The sequence below is a fragment of the Muscardinus avellanarius genome, assembly GCF_963383645.1.
Source record: "Muscardinus avellanarius genome assembly, chromosome: 1".
NCBI classification, from domain to species: domain Eukaryota; kingdom Metazoa; phylum Chordata; class Mammalia; order Rodentia; family Gliridae; genus Muscardinus; species Muscardinus avellanarius.
In genome coordinates this window covers 216946240-216962851 of record NC_137786.1, presented here as the reverse complement: position 1 = coordinate 216962851, position 16612 = coordinate 216946240, and the positions used below count along the sequence as shown (strand labels likewise).

The 16612-nt window shown below is 39.0% G+C and overlaps 1 protein-coding gene across 1 annotated transcript in view; it reads right to left on the bottom strand.

Moving 5' to 3' along the window:
- Positions 1–16612, bottom strand: part of HSD17B12 (hydroxysteroid 17-beta dehydrogenase 12) — a gene marked incomplete at both ends in the record, with an annotated part of 190309 nt that overhangs the window by 101365 nt on the left and 72332 nt on the right. Inside the window, 2 exons of the mRNA XM_080692845.1 lie at positions 11491–11566; positions 15051–15097. Coding sequence (XP_080548971.1) covers positions 11491–11566; positions 15051–15097 — 123 coding nt within the window. The remainder of the gene's footprint in view (positions 1–11490; positions 11567–15050; positions 15098–16612) is intronic.

Sequence of the window (16612 nt, the reverse complement as noted above, 5' to 3'; positions counted from 1 at the left end):
ACATAAAAAAAGTATTCTCTCCCTTCAGTATCTGGCCTGGCTAGCAAGGGTACCTTATCTCCTGTTTTCCCAAGAGTGTTCACTTTTTGAGCTTTTGTGTTGACTTTTGTTATAGTGTTAAATTTTTTTTAACAAAAGTTCCTCATTTCTGAAGAAATTCGATTTCTTAATAATTACTGTTTCTTGCAGTTATGCTTTAATTACTGTCACTTTAAACTAAGATGGTAAACATTTCTTGTCTTGGGTATGCATGATTTATGCTTGTATAAGCCCTATTTTTTTTTCTTTATTTCTGAAACAGGGTCTTACTAAGTTGCAGATGGCCTCACTAAGTAGCTGAGGCTGGCCGCGAACATGCGACCCTCGTGTCTTAGCTTCCCAAGTGCTGGGATTACAAGCGTGAGCCCCCACGCCCAGCTAATCTGGTATAATGACTACTCTCTTGGCAACTCTTTGTGTTTCTGTCTTCACAAAGGTGGGCCTAAAGAACAATGAAACTGTTTAAGATACAGTTTACATCAATCTTTGGTGCCTTCCAGACAGCCACTAGGTAGCACTGTTGAGCAAGGAGGACTATAGGAGTAAATATGCTGCATATAAACTCAATTCTTTTATAAGAGCAGTTATTTACCAAGCCTATGATATTAAATCAATATGAGAAAGTCAACATCCTGGTGAATTATGTATAGGGAAGGTGTAACTAGTAATGAATAGGACTCAAACACTTGTAATTTCTTAGGATGGACAGAAACATGTTCATGATCCTGTGCAAACGGAACAAAATGTTTGTCTCTTAAGTATAAAATACTCTTGTTAAATGGTGGCAATTTTAAAACACAGTTTACAGATGTCCCTGGAGATTTAGCAAAGCCTTTAGTGTCCATAATAAGTCTCATGCCCTCGGGATAATTACTGACTAAATCATATTAATTAATTCTATATTATATCCCAACAGGGGATCTCACTCTGACACTGCTAATTACTCTAATAATTAATTAACCACTAGTTTTTTCAAAGGTGGTTCATACTTTTCCTTTAAGCTTACCTAAAGGTCCTGGCCCTAAACTAGAGGACAGAAAACCAAATTTTTAGGAAGAAACAGAAAAAGAATAATGGCCTCAGTAGGGGCTGAATCATTAGTTTTGATTATTATTGACGCTGCAGAGAATCAACTCATGAATCAGGTTTCCTTCCTAGTGTAACCCAATATTGCCACCAAGAACAGACCATCAGATGGAGAGCACCAGTAACTGAGTCAGTGTTTATAGGACTCTACATTCCAAATTTCAAACACTTTTTGTAAAAGGCTATTGACCAATAGAACAAGATAGTAAGGCTGAACAGAACCTATGAGAGAAACTTAATAGATATTTTGAGAAAACATTTTTTTCCCTAATTTTTCACAAACCCTAACTGTGGTTGGTTATTCTTTGAATAGTAGGTTGTCCATATTGATTCCCATAATTCAGCAAAAATATTCTCTGGGAAACCTTGATATAGTGTGTGTGTGTGTGTGTGTGTGTGTGTGTGTGTGTGTGTTATGGCAACTGAACTCAGATATTCTATACCTGAGCTATACTCCCAGCCCAATTTTATTATTTATTCATTTATCATTTATTTGTTTTGTGGTACTGAGGATTGAACCCAGGGGCATCCTACCTCCAAGCCACACACACCCACCCCCCAGCCCTATGTTTTATTCTTTATTTTGAAACAGGGTCTCACTAAGTTGCGGAGGGCCTCACTAAATAGCTGAGGCTGGCTGTGAACCTTCCATCCTCCTGTCTCAGCCTCCCAAGCATTAAGATTACAAGCATGTCACCAAGCCTGACTTTTATTTTTTATTTTTGAAACAGGGTCTTGCTAAGTGACTGAAGCTAGCCTTGAACCTGTAACTTCCTGTCTCAGCCTCCCAAGTAATGGGATTACAGGCCTGTTCCACCACATCCAGCTCCACCCTATTTGTTCTTAGCCAAAGTTATGCCATTCCCTAGGGCCTAGGGTGTTGCTCAGAGGTAGAGCACCAGCCTAGCATGGGTGAGGTCTTGGTTTTGGTCCATAGTACCACCAAAAAAGAAAAAAAATAGTAGTCTAGTCTCCCCTCCCATTAAATCTGGGCAGACTCATGACTGCTTTGATCATGTTTTAGCTAATAGTATATGAATTCTGACACTAGATCATAAATAGACATTAGTTTCTGTCTGGGTTTCCTGAAACATTCACTCTGGAGAAAGACAATTGCCAATATGTCTAATTACTCAGATGGACATGCTAGAGACACTACCTCTAGGCACTCTCCTCAATAGCCCCAGGCGAGTCAGCCTTCCAGGAACCCCTACAGTGGCACCAACTTGTGAGAGAAGCCATCTTGGATCTTCCACACCAGACCATCCACCAGTGGAGAACTGTGGCATGAGCAGCAGCACCATGACCAATAAAAGGATTCTAAAATGGTTGTTGCCTTATCTCAGTAAGTTTGTATTGGTTTGTTATGTACCAACAGTAACCATAACATAAACTAGTAAGTAGTTGATAAATTTAAGAATGATAATGTGTTAAAAAAAAAGTAACATATTGATTAGCCTTGTCTATAAAACAGAAAAATGGCCAAATATTATATGTCTTTATTGAGTTCTTTTACTTTACATGGCAATATAATTATTTGCAATGGCTTAAAAAGAATCTCTTTCTCCTTACCAGGATATAATTGCATAAAACAATGACCATGCCAGAAATGTTTCATTTAATGGTGAATCTCATTTAATTAGGTATTACAAGACCCCCAATAAGGAAAAGGGGTTGCATTTCTATATGTGGAAATAATGCTTCAAAGACATCCCAAGAGCCGGGCGTGGTGGCACACACTTGTAATCCCCACCCTTGGGAGACTGAGATAGGAGGATCGCACAGATTTGAAGCCAGCCTCAGCTACTTAATGAGGCTCTCAGTAACTTAGTGAGACCCTGTTTCCAAATAAAATATAAAATAGGTCTGGAAGTATAGCCCGGAGGTAGAAAGCCTCTGGGTTCTACCCCCACTACCATAAAAAAAAAAAAAAGATATCCCAAGAAACCATCTTGGGACCTTCTATATGGTTTGTAAAATCTCAGTCTATAGGTCATACAAAATATTACTTTTTAGAAGGCCAGGAATATTGACAAATTTGGAAATCTTATACTTCCACAGTTATAAGTCCTATAGACAAAAGCAGAAGAGGCAGATTAGATGGGTTTTAGTTCTGGGCTTCTGAATATATGAACTCTAAGGGCAATAAGGATATTTCTGGCATTATAGAAATAATTAAAAATTACTTTAAGCTGGGCACGCTTAAAGCTGGTGCACGCTTGTAATCCCTGCACTTGGGAGGCTGAGACAAGAGGATCACACACAGGTTCGAAGCCAGCCTTAGCAACTTAGTGAGGCTCTAAGCAACTTAGTGAGACCCTGTTTCCAAATAAAAAATATAAAATAGGTCTGGGAGTATAGTCCGGAGGTAGAAAGCCTCTGGTTCCACCCCCAGTACCACCAAAAAAACAAACAAAAAAAAAATTACTTTAAGCTGGACGAGGTGGCACTTGCTTATAATTCCAGTCCTTAGGAGTCTGAGACAGGAGGATCTCAGATTTGAGGACAGCCTCAACAAGTAGTGAAACACTTATCAACCTAGTGAAACCCTGTTTAAAATTAAAAATAAAATTAAAATAGGACTGTAACTTGGAAGTAAAATGCCTCTGGACTCAAACCTCAATGTTACCAAAAAACAGAAAGATTCTAGAAGCTATATTAAGATTTGCTCTCTCAATAATTTATTTTGGCTATATGCTAAAGTAATATTTTGAATACAGTAGGTTCAAATAAAATTCATGGTTAAATTTAACTTAATTGTCTACAATAACAGCACTTGGGATGATGGGATGTGTCTATACAGCGCCTAAGGAGATTCAGCCTGAGCGGCCTACTGCCTAAGGCAAAACTTTAAGTAAGGTGATTCAGCAAAAAAGGGGCAAAGATGGTGCCTGGAGGAAGCTAGGAAGGGGTGGTTTCCCCATTCATTATGGGTGGGGAGACTGAGCGGTTTTTCCCTTTCTACCTTTAAAGGAGCTTTCCACACACATGAATGGCTCATGTACTGGCCTGGGATTGGCTATAAACTGCGTGCTAGTGATCTTTATCCCGGATAGGCTATGCTGTTTCTCATGGGAATTCCCCCCGTGGTTTGGTGCTATATAATATGAGTGCTTGGAGAGAAATAAATGAGATCTCGCTTGACTTGACTCCCGGCTCGTGGGTTTGTGTTCGAGTCGTCGGTACTCATCATCTCTCCAAGCCCCGTCAGCTGTCGGGCAGGATTCCCAACATTGGGAGGCTGAGACAGGAGGATTGCAGGTCCATAACCAGTCTCAGCAACACAGTGAGGTCTTCATATGTTCACTATAGCCTCTTGTTGGCCTTATTAACGAACTAGGTTAAATACAACATGGCGTCACACTAACCTACTTTTCGAGTCTGCCAATATTTCAGTGAAATTGACACAGGTACATTAAAAAGGTTGGAAATCATATCTAAAGGCTATAAATTTTATATATTTTCATACACATATGTGAAAATATTATTTGCAAATGTTCTAATCATTCGCCTATTGCTTTTCTCAAAAGAACTCTAAAAACATAACACATTTAGCCGGGCCTGGCGGCGCACGCTTGTAATCCCCGCGCTTGGGAGGCGGAGACAGGAGGATCGCGCAAGTTCAAAGCCAGACGTGCTGGCTTTAGAGACCCTGTTTCCACATGAAAAAAAAAAAAAGGACAAAATAGGTCTGGTAGTGTAACCCGGAGGTAGAAAGGTTTCTAGGAACCCCAGTACCAACAATAAAAATAAATAAATAAATAAATAAATAAATAAATAAATAAATAAATAAAACATTTATTTGGTCAAACCCACATCTTAGCTACATGGATTTGACCACAGCAAGAACTAAAAAAGTTAAGTGGCATTTCTTACTTATCCTATTCCTCTGTGGACTACAGTACAATAAGATTTCCATTTCTAAAAGCTTTGCATTGAGATGGAATTTCAGGGCCATTCTAAAGCTTTATGCACTGAAATAAATTACAAAAAAGAGAAAGATGATGGTTTGTTTATTTTTAATCAAAGCTGATTACAGTACATCCAATCAGAATTATCAGCTGCCAAATAAGAAGGTGAATGGTAAATACCACCACCTCTACATTCTTATATTCTGTGAGCCAACAGGTTGTTCAGATAAGCTGGTCTCCTCTGTATTCAAAATTAGCATTTGAAATTAGCCAGAAGTTCTTTTCTTTGACAAATCAAAACTGGCAAAAATGTCTAATGTATAAATAGTCCTGGCTGACAATGATAACAAGCTCATTATATGTGTGGTGACTTCCGCTTTCTTACTTCAGTGGATGACAGGTATCCTTACAAAGAGCAGTACTTTCATCACAGTCAGTCCTGGGGAAGCATTTATCCACTGTTGAAACATTTAGTTCCTGATTACACTACATACAGTCCTTTGGAAAAGTTGCTGAGGAACTCTAGCTTTGTAGGCTACCCTTCACATTCACAAGAAACTGTTTCTAAAGCCACGAAATATCCAAGTGTAGTGTTCATGATTCCAGGAGAGTCAGAAAGCAAGTGGAGCCAAGAAGAGGTCCCCGCGTTCCTTCAGCCGTCAGCCAGATTCCTCTTCAATCTCCTCCTTTCATCTGGGGGACTAGGAGGAATGGGTGTCACCCACTGGAGTGAGGTTAAGAACTGGATGAGACAAGTTAGCCTGGTTAAACTAATGTGTGACTTTTGTTTCCTGACTGGACTTGGAAATTAGTAACACAAGTGGGACATCACAAGAGACCTGGAAGGACTTCTGCACTGGTCTGACTGTACCCTTCTGCTTGAGCACAGTGTTAGCTAAGCTCCTTCCTAATGGGAAACGTGATGCTAGTGATCCAGATGTAGTAAGTAGTGCCATGATTAGTGGAATTAATCCTGGTTGCTGGTTGTAACAAAGTATCTCCTGGAGAAGTGCCTGGGAAGACCACATGGCTGCTATATTTGAGTTTGGAAGTAATGATGAGTACAAAGACTGTGGTGTGGTACAGATTCTTCTCAATGCAAGAAAATGACAATTCTGGTCATTAACCTTGCAACTCACCTTGACCAGGACATAAGCAGAGAATTTCTATGGCAGCCCTAATAAAACCCTTCATGCCAAAAAGCTATGGAGCTCACCTTGCTAACAACGGACTTAAATATGTTGGCTGGAGGAGTAGTGTCAGTTGAATTCTGGTGTGCAAAAGTGAATGTGCTGAGTAAGAATGCGGATATCTGGGAGAGCTCAGCTCAAGCTGAGAATACTGAGCCCCAACTACACCTTAAACCTCCCATTCCAGGGAACAGAAATGGCCTGTTCTCCCTCATGTGCTGAGGAGATTAGTCCTCCCTGGCTTGAGGACCACAATAGCATTGGCAGTGTGCTTGTAAGAGAATTACTCTTCTCCTCAAGACAAACTGACCTTCCTTACTGCCACTATAACAGAGTTAGATCACAGTATTCTTTAGGAAACAAAGTCTGATCCATAAACTAATAACCTATACACAAAAATCATGGCACAATTTGCTACTCTGTATTGGTAGAAACCTGAGAAATATGTGAGAATGCATTCTTTGAGTGTTAGACCAAGGAAAACAGAACGTAATACCAGAATGGGCCAAATGTGTTTTACCAGAGAATGAGGGCTTAATGGTTAGCTCATACAGCTAGAAGAGCCTCATAGAACCCAAATAGCTGACTGAAACGTAGGCTCCATGACAGCCTAGATTTAATGAGAACAGGGCACAGCTTCCTGGGCATAAGGTAGAGGCAAGGATCCAAGCGCTTAGAGAAGCTGGAATGCTGAAGTGGACTCATCACATGCAAGGTGCAATGTGCACATACACAATTCCTCCATCGTTATATCCCAAAAGGGTCACCCAGAGGATACGCCCTCCACTGAGCCTCCATCTTCACTCCTGCAGCGACATTACAGGGCAACACGTTGTCATCCTGGCCCCTTTATCGCCCTCCGGACCCAAAGCTGTCCATGGGCCAACAAGTGAGAACCCTTCTGTTCTGTCCTCTCTACCCTTTAACCACCCTCTGTGTGGCGCTGCAACTTTTATTTTATTAGATTTGTAGAAACTGCAATTAATTTATTTATGTTATTTTGTTTTGGTTTGGCTTTGGTTTGGGGGTTTTACTAGAATATAAACTCCAGGAGAGCTTATATTAGGACTGCATCCTAATTGTTTGTCATTGTGTATCAGTGGCCTAGCACAGTGCCTGGTACCCAGACATCCAATAAAGGTGCACTAAAAGTAGAACCAAAAAGTGTAGAGCTAGTTTGTCTTTGTCAACATTAAATTCTGTCCCCCTCCCTTTCTGGAATAAATATATCCATGAAAACATTATCCTCCCAAAGAGATGATTAAGATCTCAGTTAAAACCTTATCCTAATTTATGTCTATGGTATATTTCTTCAGCTGACAACATGGTGTGCTAATATTACCTCTTCTATTAAATTACATTAACTTTAAATTTATATTAATTTTAAATTAAATTTATATTAAGCCCAGAAAAACAGTTGTTCAGAATTTTCAACATGAAAAAAAAATCCTTTTAATAAAGGTCAATTTAGTGCTTTTACCATCTGTTCTTTCATAAAAATCTTTGAACAGGATACGGTATTTCTCCAGAATCACATTTCTGCCAACAGTCACATGTCACTGCATATCACAAGTTAACACAATTATCAAATCCATGAACATATATTTTCTGACACTGAGTAAATTCTGAACAGGCTGGGGCACTTACTGGAGAGAATAGGGAGGCAGCTTTTCTTATTTCTATATGAAGTTGATGATAGTTTCACTTGCATCACAACATTTCAAAATCTAACATTTTACTTAATCAAAAGCTTCCATTTTCTGCCTTTGAACCTTCTAGCAACAGAGTAGTTGCTTTTATTATGAGTACGTTTGTGTACACACAAACATAGCACTGCTCTCACCTTAAGCATTACTATATACATGACAGCAGCAACTAAGAAATGAAACGATACTAAGACCCACGTAGTATGTTAAGTTTACCCAGTAGCTCAGTAAACCCCGCAGGCTCATTAGTGTCATTGAGTTCAAATTCATACTTTAACAAAACTGCAAACTACTGTATGTCTTGGCCCTTCAGAGTTGCATTTATGTAGTTGGAATCTCAAATGGTAAAATCCTTAAAAGCCAAGAGATCTATTGACTATATATATGCCATATACTTAGTTTCATAAAGATCTGTGTTCTTAGCAAGGTTTAAAATTTTTTTTTTCTAAGATGGACATGGTAGCGCACAATTGTAATCCCAGTCCTTGGGAGGCTGAGACAGGAGGATTGTAGGTTCACAGCTAGCCTCAGCTACTTGGGGAGGTCTTCCACAACTTAGTGAAAACCTGTTTCAAAATAAAGAATAAAAGAAGCCAGGCGTGGTGGCGCACGCTTGTAAACCCAGCATTCGGGAGGCAGAGACCAGAGAATGGCAGGTTCGTGGACAGCCTCAGCTACTTAGCGAGGCTCTTCAACTCAGTGAGGCCGTTTCAAAAAATAAAATATGGCTGGGGGTGTGGCTCACAGGTAGAATGCTCCTGGGTTCCATCCCCAGTACCGCAAAAAAATAAAAATAAAAAATAGGCTAGGGGTATTTATCAGAGATAAAATGCCCCTGGGTTCAATCTCTAGTACTGGAAAATAAAAATAAAAATTCAACATACTTAATATTGGGAATCTTCAATAAAAATCTGTTTGGGGGACAGGTGTGGTGGTGCATGCTTGTAATCCTCATGCTTGGGAGGCTAAGACAGGAGGATCACATAGGTTCAAAGCCAGCCTCAGCTACTTAGTGAGGCTCTCAGCAACTTAGTAAGACCCTGTTTCCAAATAAGAATATAAAACAGGTCGGTCAGTATAGCCCGGAGGTAGAAAGCCTTTGGGTTCCACCCTAGTACCACCAAAAAAAAAAATCTGTTTGAGGGACTGGGGTGTAGCTCAGCATGCATGAGACCCCGTGATCAAGCCACAAAAAAATCTGTATTGCACCCATGTAATTATCCAACAGGGATAAGCTATAGTCTGGAGACAAATAACCAAAAGATATACTTCAAAAATATCTTGGAAGAATCGAAGAAGATGACGGATGTGATGTAATAGATAAATAATAAAGAATTACCTAAAAGTCAGTAGTAGATGGTAATGTTAACAATCAAAAGTTGGGCATGGTGGAACAAGCTTGTAATCCCAGCATTTAAGAGGCTGAGACAGGAGGATCCAGGTTTGAGGACAGCCTCAGCTACTTAGTAAGGCCCTTTGCAACTCGGTGAGATCATGTTTCAAAATCAAGAATAAAAAATAGGGCTGGAGGTGTAGCTTGGAGGTAAATTGCCCCTGAGTTCCATCCCCAGTATGGCAAAAAATAAAAAAATAATAAAATATGGAAGAAATCCTCTGTCATCTGAAAGAATTGCAACAATTTGTTAGTTGGCTTCTCAGAGAAGTAAATTCAATCAAGAATTATAGCAAGTAATGAGATGAGACTCTCATCAACCTAGAGAGACCCTGTTTTAAAAAAATGTAAAAAAAAAATAGGGCTGGGAGTATAATCAGAGGTAGAATGCCTCCGAATTGAATCCCCAGTGTCACAAAAAATAAAAATAAAAACAAGAAAGAAAGAAAGAGAGGAAGGAAGGAAGGAAAGAAGGAAGGAAGGATCATAGAGATGAATACACATTGTAACCATTCTAGTTTAAACCACACATAGATGTATCATTTACCAATCCTCTGCTAAAAGTCAAGGCCTTGTCTTTAACACTGGCTCTGCAGGCTGAAATTCCAGTGTTTCTTCCACTTCCTACACCCCACCCGGTATTATTTATGATTGCAGCTTCAGTTCTTTTAGAGAAAAGCATAAACGTCAACACATGAAACAGTGAGCAGATTTCTCCCTACGTTTTAGAAGCATTCCAGTATTTTACATTTGTCTCGGTCACACCTTGTTTGACAAGCAAATCTCTTCAAGAGCTCGTTCCCCTCACTGTCTCAGAGCATGCAATGTAGTTTTTATAGAAACAACTCATCTTTTTACACTAACATTTCATCATTTTCCAGCATTTGCGTAACAAATGTACTTGGCATAAATTGGGGAACAAACAGGATTGATTCTTTTTTTTTTTTTGGTGGTACTGGGGTTCCTGGAAGCCCTTCTACCTCCGGGCTACACTCCCAGACCTATTTTTTATACTTTTTTATTTGGAAACAGGGTCTCATAAGCCAGCGCGCGCGGCTGGCTTCGAACCTGCGTGATCCTCCTGTCTCTGCCTCCCAAGCGCGGGGATTACAAGCGTGCGCCACCACGCCCGGCCTAGGATTGATTCTTAATAAGAAAACAACTTGATCTGTGCAAATACATGTATAACAAGTATCATACCAAGAAGCATGGCAGCCACAAGATGATTACACAATGGGGATGCCAGTCAGCAGGTTTTACCACGGAGATCAGCAACATTGCTGCGCCCATTTGGTTGGGTATGTAGAAGTCAGTGAAGAGGGTCCCTGCCATGTTCTAATTCAGGCCTCAAGCACGGCTGACTAGGAAGAAAGTTCCAACAGTACCCCTGCCAACGTGTGTGGCTGCTTCCTTTTGACTCTTTTCCAACCATGTGTTTTATGCAGTTAGAGACACTGAAGTCAAAAGAGAGTAAAAAGTCCTCAAGAATACTGAAATGAAGTGACTGAAAAGGAATCAGACACTTCACTGCCACATGATAAATCAGAGAATCTGACTCCTAACAATAGAACTCAATGAGTCAGTTAAAGATAACTTAAGAGCCAGGCCTAGTGGCACAGGCTTGTAATCACAGTTATCTGGGAGGCTGAGACAGGAGGATCACAGGTTTGCAGGCAGCCTCAGCTACTTAGTGAGGACTTCTGCAAGTTAGAGAGACCAGGTTTCAAAATAAAAGAATAAAAGAAGGAAGGAAGGAAGGAAGGAAGGAAGGAAGGAAGGAAGGAAGGAAAGGAGGGAGGGAGGGAAGGAGGAAGGGGCGGTATAGGTCAGAGGTAGAATGTACCTGGGTGCAATCCCCAGTTACACACACACACACACACACACACACACACACACACACACACACACACACAAGAGTAAAGTATTTTAAGCAAATTAAAATAGGCCTAATATAATTTTATGAAATTTTTTTGAAAGATTATTTTTAAGTAAAATATTACTTAAAAGAGGGTCCATCTTTATAATGTGCCATTAGCATTATAAAAAATGAGTCTTCTGAACTCTCAGTAAACATGTCAGTGCTAGATAAGCATGTGAGTGCCTGAAAGCAACCCTGTATTAGCTTTATTCTTTTGTGATCATGGGTGTTTAATGCGAGAACTTACTGATCTCACTGGAAACTTGGTTCAGTTTATCCTGTGATCGGCTGATTAGGACAACCTTCATTCCACGTTTTGCAAGCTGAAACAATAAGAGATCTGAATCATGCTTGTGCATTTCATTTTAAAACAAATTAGATACATCCCCATTTTAGAAAACCTGACCAGATGAGATCATTCGAAAAGTGAACTCGCGTGTAATGAAGAGGCAATCTAAAATTAAGATGTTACAGAAGGAATTTCTCAAAGGGATTTTATTCTAAATCAAGTATTTAATTCTCAGAGTATTTTAGAAGAAAAGTGACTTTTCTTTTTCCTTTTCCTTTTGGCCCTGCCTATATTGTTTGGATCTTTTAAATTGTCAAGTACCAACTACTACTAAAATTTAAGGCTGAGCTTTAAAATAGTTTTTATTATTGAGACAGGAAGATCACAAGTTCAAGGCCAGCCTTGGCAAATTAGCAACACTTGTTTCAAAATTAAAAAATATATATATTTTCTTTTTTAAAAAAGGGCTGGGAGCTGGGCGTGGTGGTGCACACTTGTAATACCAGTATTTGGGAGGCTGAGACAGGAAGGTCATGCAGGTCAAAGCCAGCCTCAACTACTTAGTGAGGCTCTCAGCAACTTGGTGATACCCTGTTTCCAAATAAAAATATAAAATAGGTCTGAGAGTATAGCCCAGAGGTAGAAAGCCTCTGGGTTTCATTCTCAGTACCACATAAATAAATAAATAAATAAATAAATAAATAAATAAATAAATAAATCTGGGAAAGCCGGGCATGGTGGCACACACTTGTAATCCCAGTACTTGGGAGGCTGAGACAGGAGGATCTGGGTTCATGGCCAGCCTCAGCTACTTAGTGAGGTCCTCTGCAACTTAGTGAGACTCTGTTTCAAAATAAAGAATAAAAAAGCAGGCTGGAGGTATAGCTTAGAGGTAGTATGCCCCTGGGTTCAATCCCCAGCACCACAAAAAGGGGAAAAGGGGCGGGGATTGGGGGTGCAGCTCAGAGTAGCATATCCCTGGGTTCAATCAATCCCTAGCAACACACACACACACACACACACACACACACACACACACACACACACACAAGTTGTTACAGACTGGATTCATAAAACAAAGATCAGAATTGGAATACTATCAAAGAAACTAGAGCTAAAATGTCAGGAATCTTAAAAAATTATAAATTTTTAAATATTTATTTGGGCATTATAATTTTGGAAAATCAAGGCAAACTAAGATAGTTAATTGAGTAAATTGATGAAAAATTTCCTGAAGAGCACCTTCAGTGAATGTTCCCAATACTGTTAAGTGTTACCAGAATAAAAAAGATGTACATGAAAGTGGTCAAAGACACGCAAATACAGGGCTAAAGCAAAAAACACTACTGCACAAAAAACTTCCTGGTGAACTATTTCAGACAGTTTATAAATTAGCAATAAATTAGGTGCTATGAACTGTAAGTGATTTACTAAACCAATATTCCAGTCTTAAATCCTAAAGTCAGCTTTTATTAACTAATGAGTGGCATTGCAAATGAAGCTAAGAAAGAACATTTTTTATAAAAATAACACAGGCTGGTAATTTGCAAAATTAATCTGCTATAAAACCACTGAAGAATCCATTAGCCCATACTGATACTTAAAAAAAAAAATTAACAAGGGAGAAGGGACAAGGAAAAGCTTTTATTTATAGAAAAAACATCATTTAATAGATGTAGGAGAGAGACTGTTAGAAAATTATCATTTTTAACCATTATGGTACTAACTAATTTAGGCCAAAAAAAACTGTCAGTAAATCTTAAAACCATTGGATAAAGATGGCTAGGAAACAAAACTTAGTCTCAAAGTATCATCCCATGTATTCCTTATTAACTATCTTTATAATGACGAATTATGGTAGACAGTATCCTAATAAACTATTTACCTTAACATAATAACAACAAATGGAATTTTTACATCTCTTGATAAAATGAACTTGGAAGGATAAATACCACTTGCATAGCATTCCTACTAAAAAAAAACCATTTATCCTAACTAGTTCAATCATGCATTCCTGTAATCCAAGCCACTTGGGAGGCTAAGAAAGAAAGATCAAAAGTTCAAGGCCAGCCTGATCAACTTAGTGGGACCCTGTCTCAAAATAAAAACCAAAATGGGCTGGGGATGTAGCTCGGTGGCAGAGCACTTGCCTAGTATGCCCAGGGCCCTGGGTTTTATACTCAGCACTGCAGAAAACTGTGTTGAGTTTCCTTTGTGTGAGCAATGTATTCAAATTATAAGAATGAGTGAACATGTTGGTTCTAAAAGATTCATACTCAACTTTTGGGGGGTGAACTGTTATATCTATGATTTAATAACAATAATGTAAATTAAATGACAAAATGTTAACTTATAAGTCCAGGCCAAGTGTACATGGGTGTTCATTGTATTCTTTCATCTTTCCTGCAGTTTTGAAATTCTTTAACAAGAACAACTATAAAAACAAAAAAATTATTTAAAAAAACACACCTTTGGGAACCGCAAATGAGAGCGTCAAGGCATCTGCCAGGACCCTTAACAGAATCAAGTATCACCAAGGACTGAAGGGGCCTCTTGGAGGGCTATGAGGCCAGGGAAACTTGCCTCAATAGTACTGCCAGCCAGGCGTGGTGGCGCATACCCAGCATTCAGGAGGTTGAGACCAGAGGATCCCAGTTCGCGGACAGCCTCAGCTGCTTAGTGAGGCCCTCTGCAATTTAGTGAGACCCTGTTTCAAAATAAAGAATAAAAAATAGGGCAGGGGTGTAGCTCAGAGGTTGAATGGCCCTGGGTTCCATCCCCAGACCCGCAAAAACTAAATAAATAACTAAATAAAATAAATAAATAAATAAAAAACCAGTACTGCCACTGTGGACTAGTTTGCTTTCCTAGCCTATGATCACAGCACAAAGAACTTGAATCCTTTGCCTGAGTCTGTCAATATCTTTCTGTTAACCACAGTTCTCCTTGTGAAAACAATACCATGGACAAGCCTGGAAATGTGATTACCATGACAATATTCCTCTTTTAGAAAATAATTAATTTAAAAAACTGAGGACTTTATGCACTTATATGATAAAAATAAAATTATATCAGATTTCTCACAATTCTAACTAACCAGCAAAGAAAGTTTTATATTTTGCCCAGATTTTTTTTTTCTTTTTTTTTGGTGGTACTGGGGATGGAACCCAGGGGCACTATATCTCTGAGCTACACCCCCAGCCCTTTTTTATTCTTTATTTTGGAACAGGATCTCACTGAGTTGCAAAGTGCCTCTCTAAGTAGCAGAGGCTGTCCAAGAACCAGGATCCAATCCTCAGGTCTCAGCCTCCCAAATGCTAGGATTACAAGCGTGCGCCACCACACACAGCTTGCTTTAAATTTTTGTTTATGTACACAACACGGTATTTCTAACAAATAAAAACAAAGAACATCCACTGTACTATGCAACATTATATTTTTTAACTTTAAAAATTAAACTACTGTAAGAAAATAGTTCATACTTTTTAATAAAAAGAATAGTCTTAAAAATCACCTACCTCTTCTGCATATGATTTTCCGATTCCATCCGTACTACCTGTGACAACTGGAAAAAAAAAACCAAAAAACCAAACTTTAATTTAAGAATTCCAAAAAGACAATACTTTAGTTTAAGAACTAAATGAGGAATTGGTCATAGATCCCACCAATTATATGCAAAAAAACCAGTATAATATTTTTATGCAATAAAACACTTCATAAGGACGGGAATATAGCTTTTATTTTATGTTTATTTATTTGTTTATTTATTTTTGTAGTACTGGGAACCCAGGGGCATTCTACCATCGAGCTACATCTCCAGCCCCATTTTTTTTTTATTCTTTTTATTTGAAATGGTCTCAGTGCCTCACTAAGTAGATGAGGCTGGCCACAAACTCCTTCTGTCTCAACTCCCCAAGTACTGGTATTACCAGTGTGTGCTACCATGCCTGGCTAGAGTGTAGCTTTTAGTAGTAGAATGCATGCTCAGCTTACACAAGGCTCTGCATCTAATCCCCAGCACCAAAAAAAGTAAAATAAAAGAGTAATGCTAAGTGGTTTAAATTTAGTATTGAATACCCATCATAAGTTAAAATTAAATATACTACAACAATATGATATCATCAGGTGTTGACAAGGATATAAAGCAACTGTAACTCTCATTCATTGCTGGTGGAATTGATAAAATTATTTTAAAAAAAACTATTTGGCAGTGCCTTGAACTAAAGATATACTTACTCTATGACCTGGCAATTTTCAAGAAATATGAATGCATTATGTCATGTCTACCAAAAGAATGTTTATGACAGCTTTACTCACGCATAGTTGCTAACCATGCCTAATAATCTATAGGAAAGCAGGTAAATAGTGGTATAGTCATATAATAAATACTAAACAGCATTTTAAAAAGGAACTACTGACAAATAGAAAACATGAGTGAATCTGAGACATGTTTAGTGAATAAAATAGGTCATAAAAGTGTACAGTAATTCCATTCATGAAATCAAGAAAAGGCAAAACTAATCTATGGTGACAGAAGTCAGAACAGAGTTTACCTCTGGGTTGTGTAGTAGACAATAAGAAGGGGGTAGACAGAAACTCCTGGGGCACAGTAAATAGTCTATATGTTGATTAGGATGGCAGCTACCTCTGTGTACATAAATTTACTGTCCTGTATTTACCCTTAAGTACACAATTACTTGTATATGTTATATCTTAATAAACAATATTTTTCTTCGGGTCTGGGGATGGAACCCAGGGGCATTCAACCTCCGAGCCACACCCCCTATCCTATTTCTTATTCTTTATTTTGAAACCAGGTCTCACTGAGTTGCAGAGGGCCTCACTAAGTAGCTGAGGCTGTCTGCGAACCAGGATCCTCCGAACCAGGATCCTCCGGTCTCAGCCTCCTGAATGCTGGGATTACAAGCGTGTGCCACCATGCCCAGGTAACAATATTTTTAAATTAATGGAAGCAGCCGGGCGTGGTGGCACACACTTAAAATTCCAGCATTCGGGGGGCCAAGATGGAGAACTGCAGTTCGTGGACAGCCTCAGCTACTTAGGCTCTCTGCAATTTAGT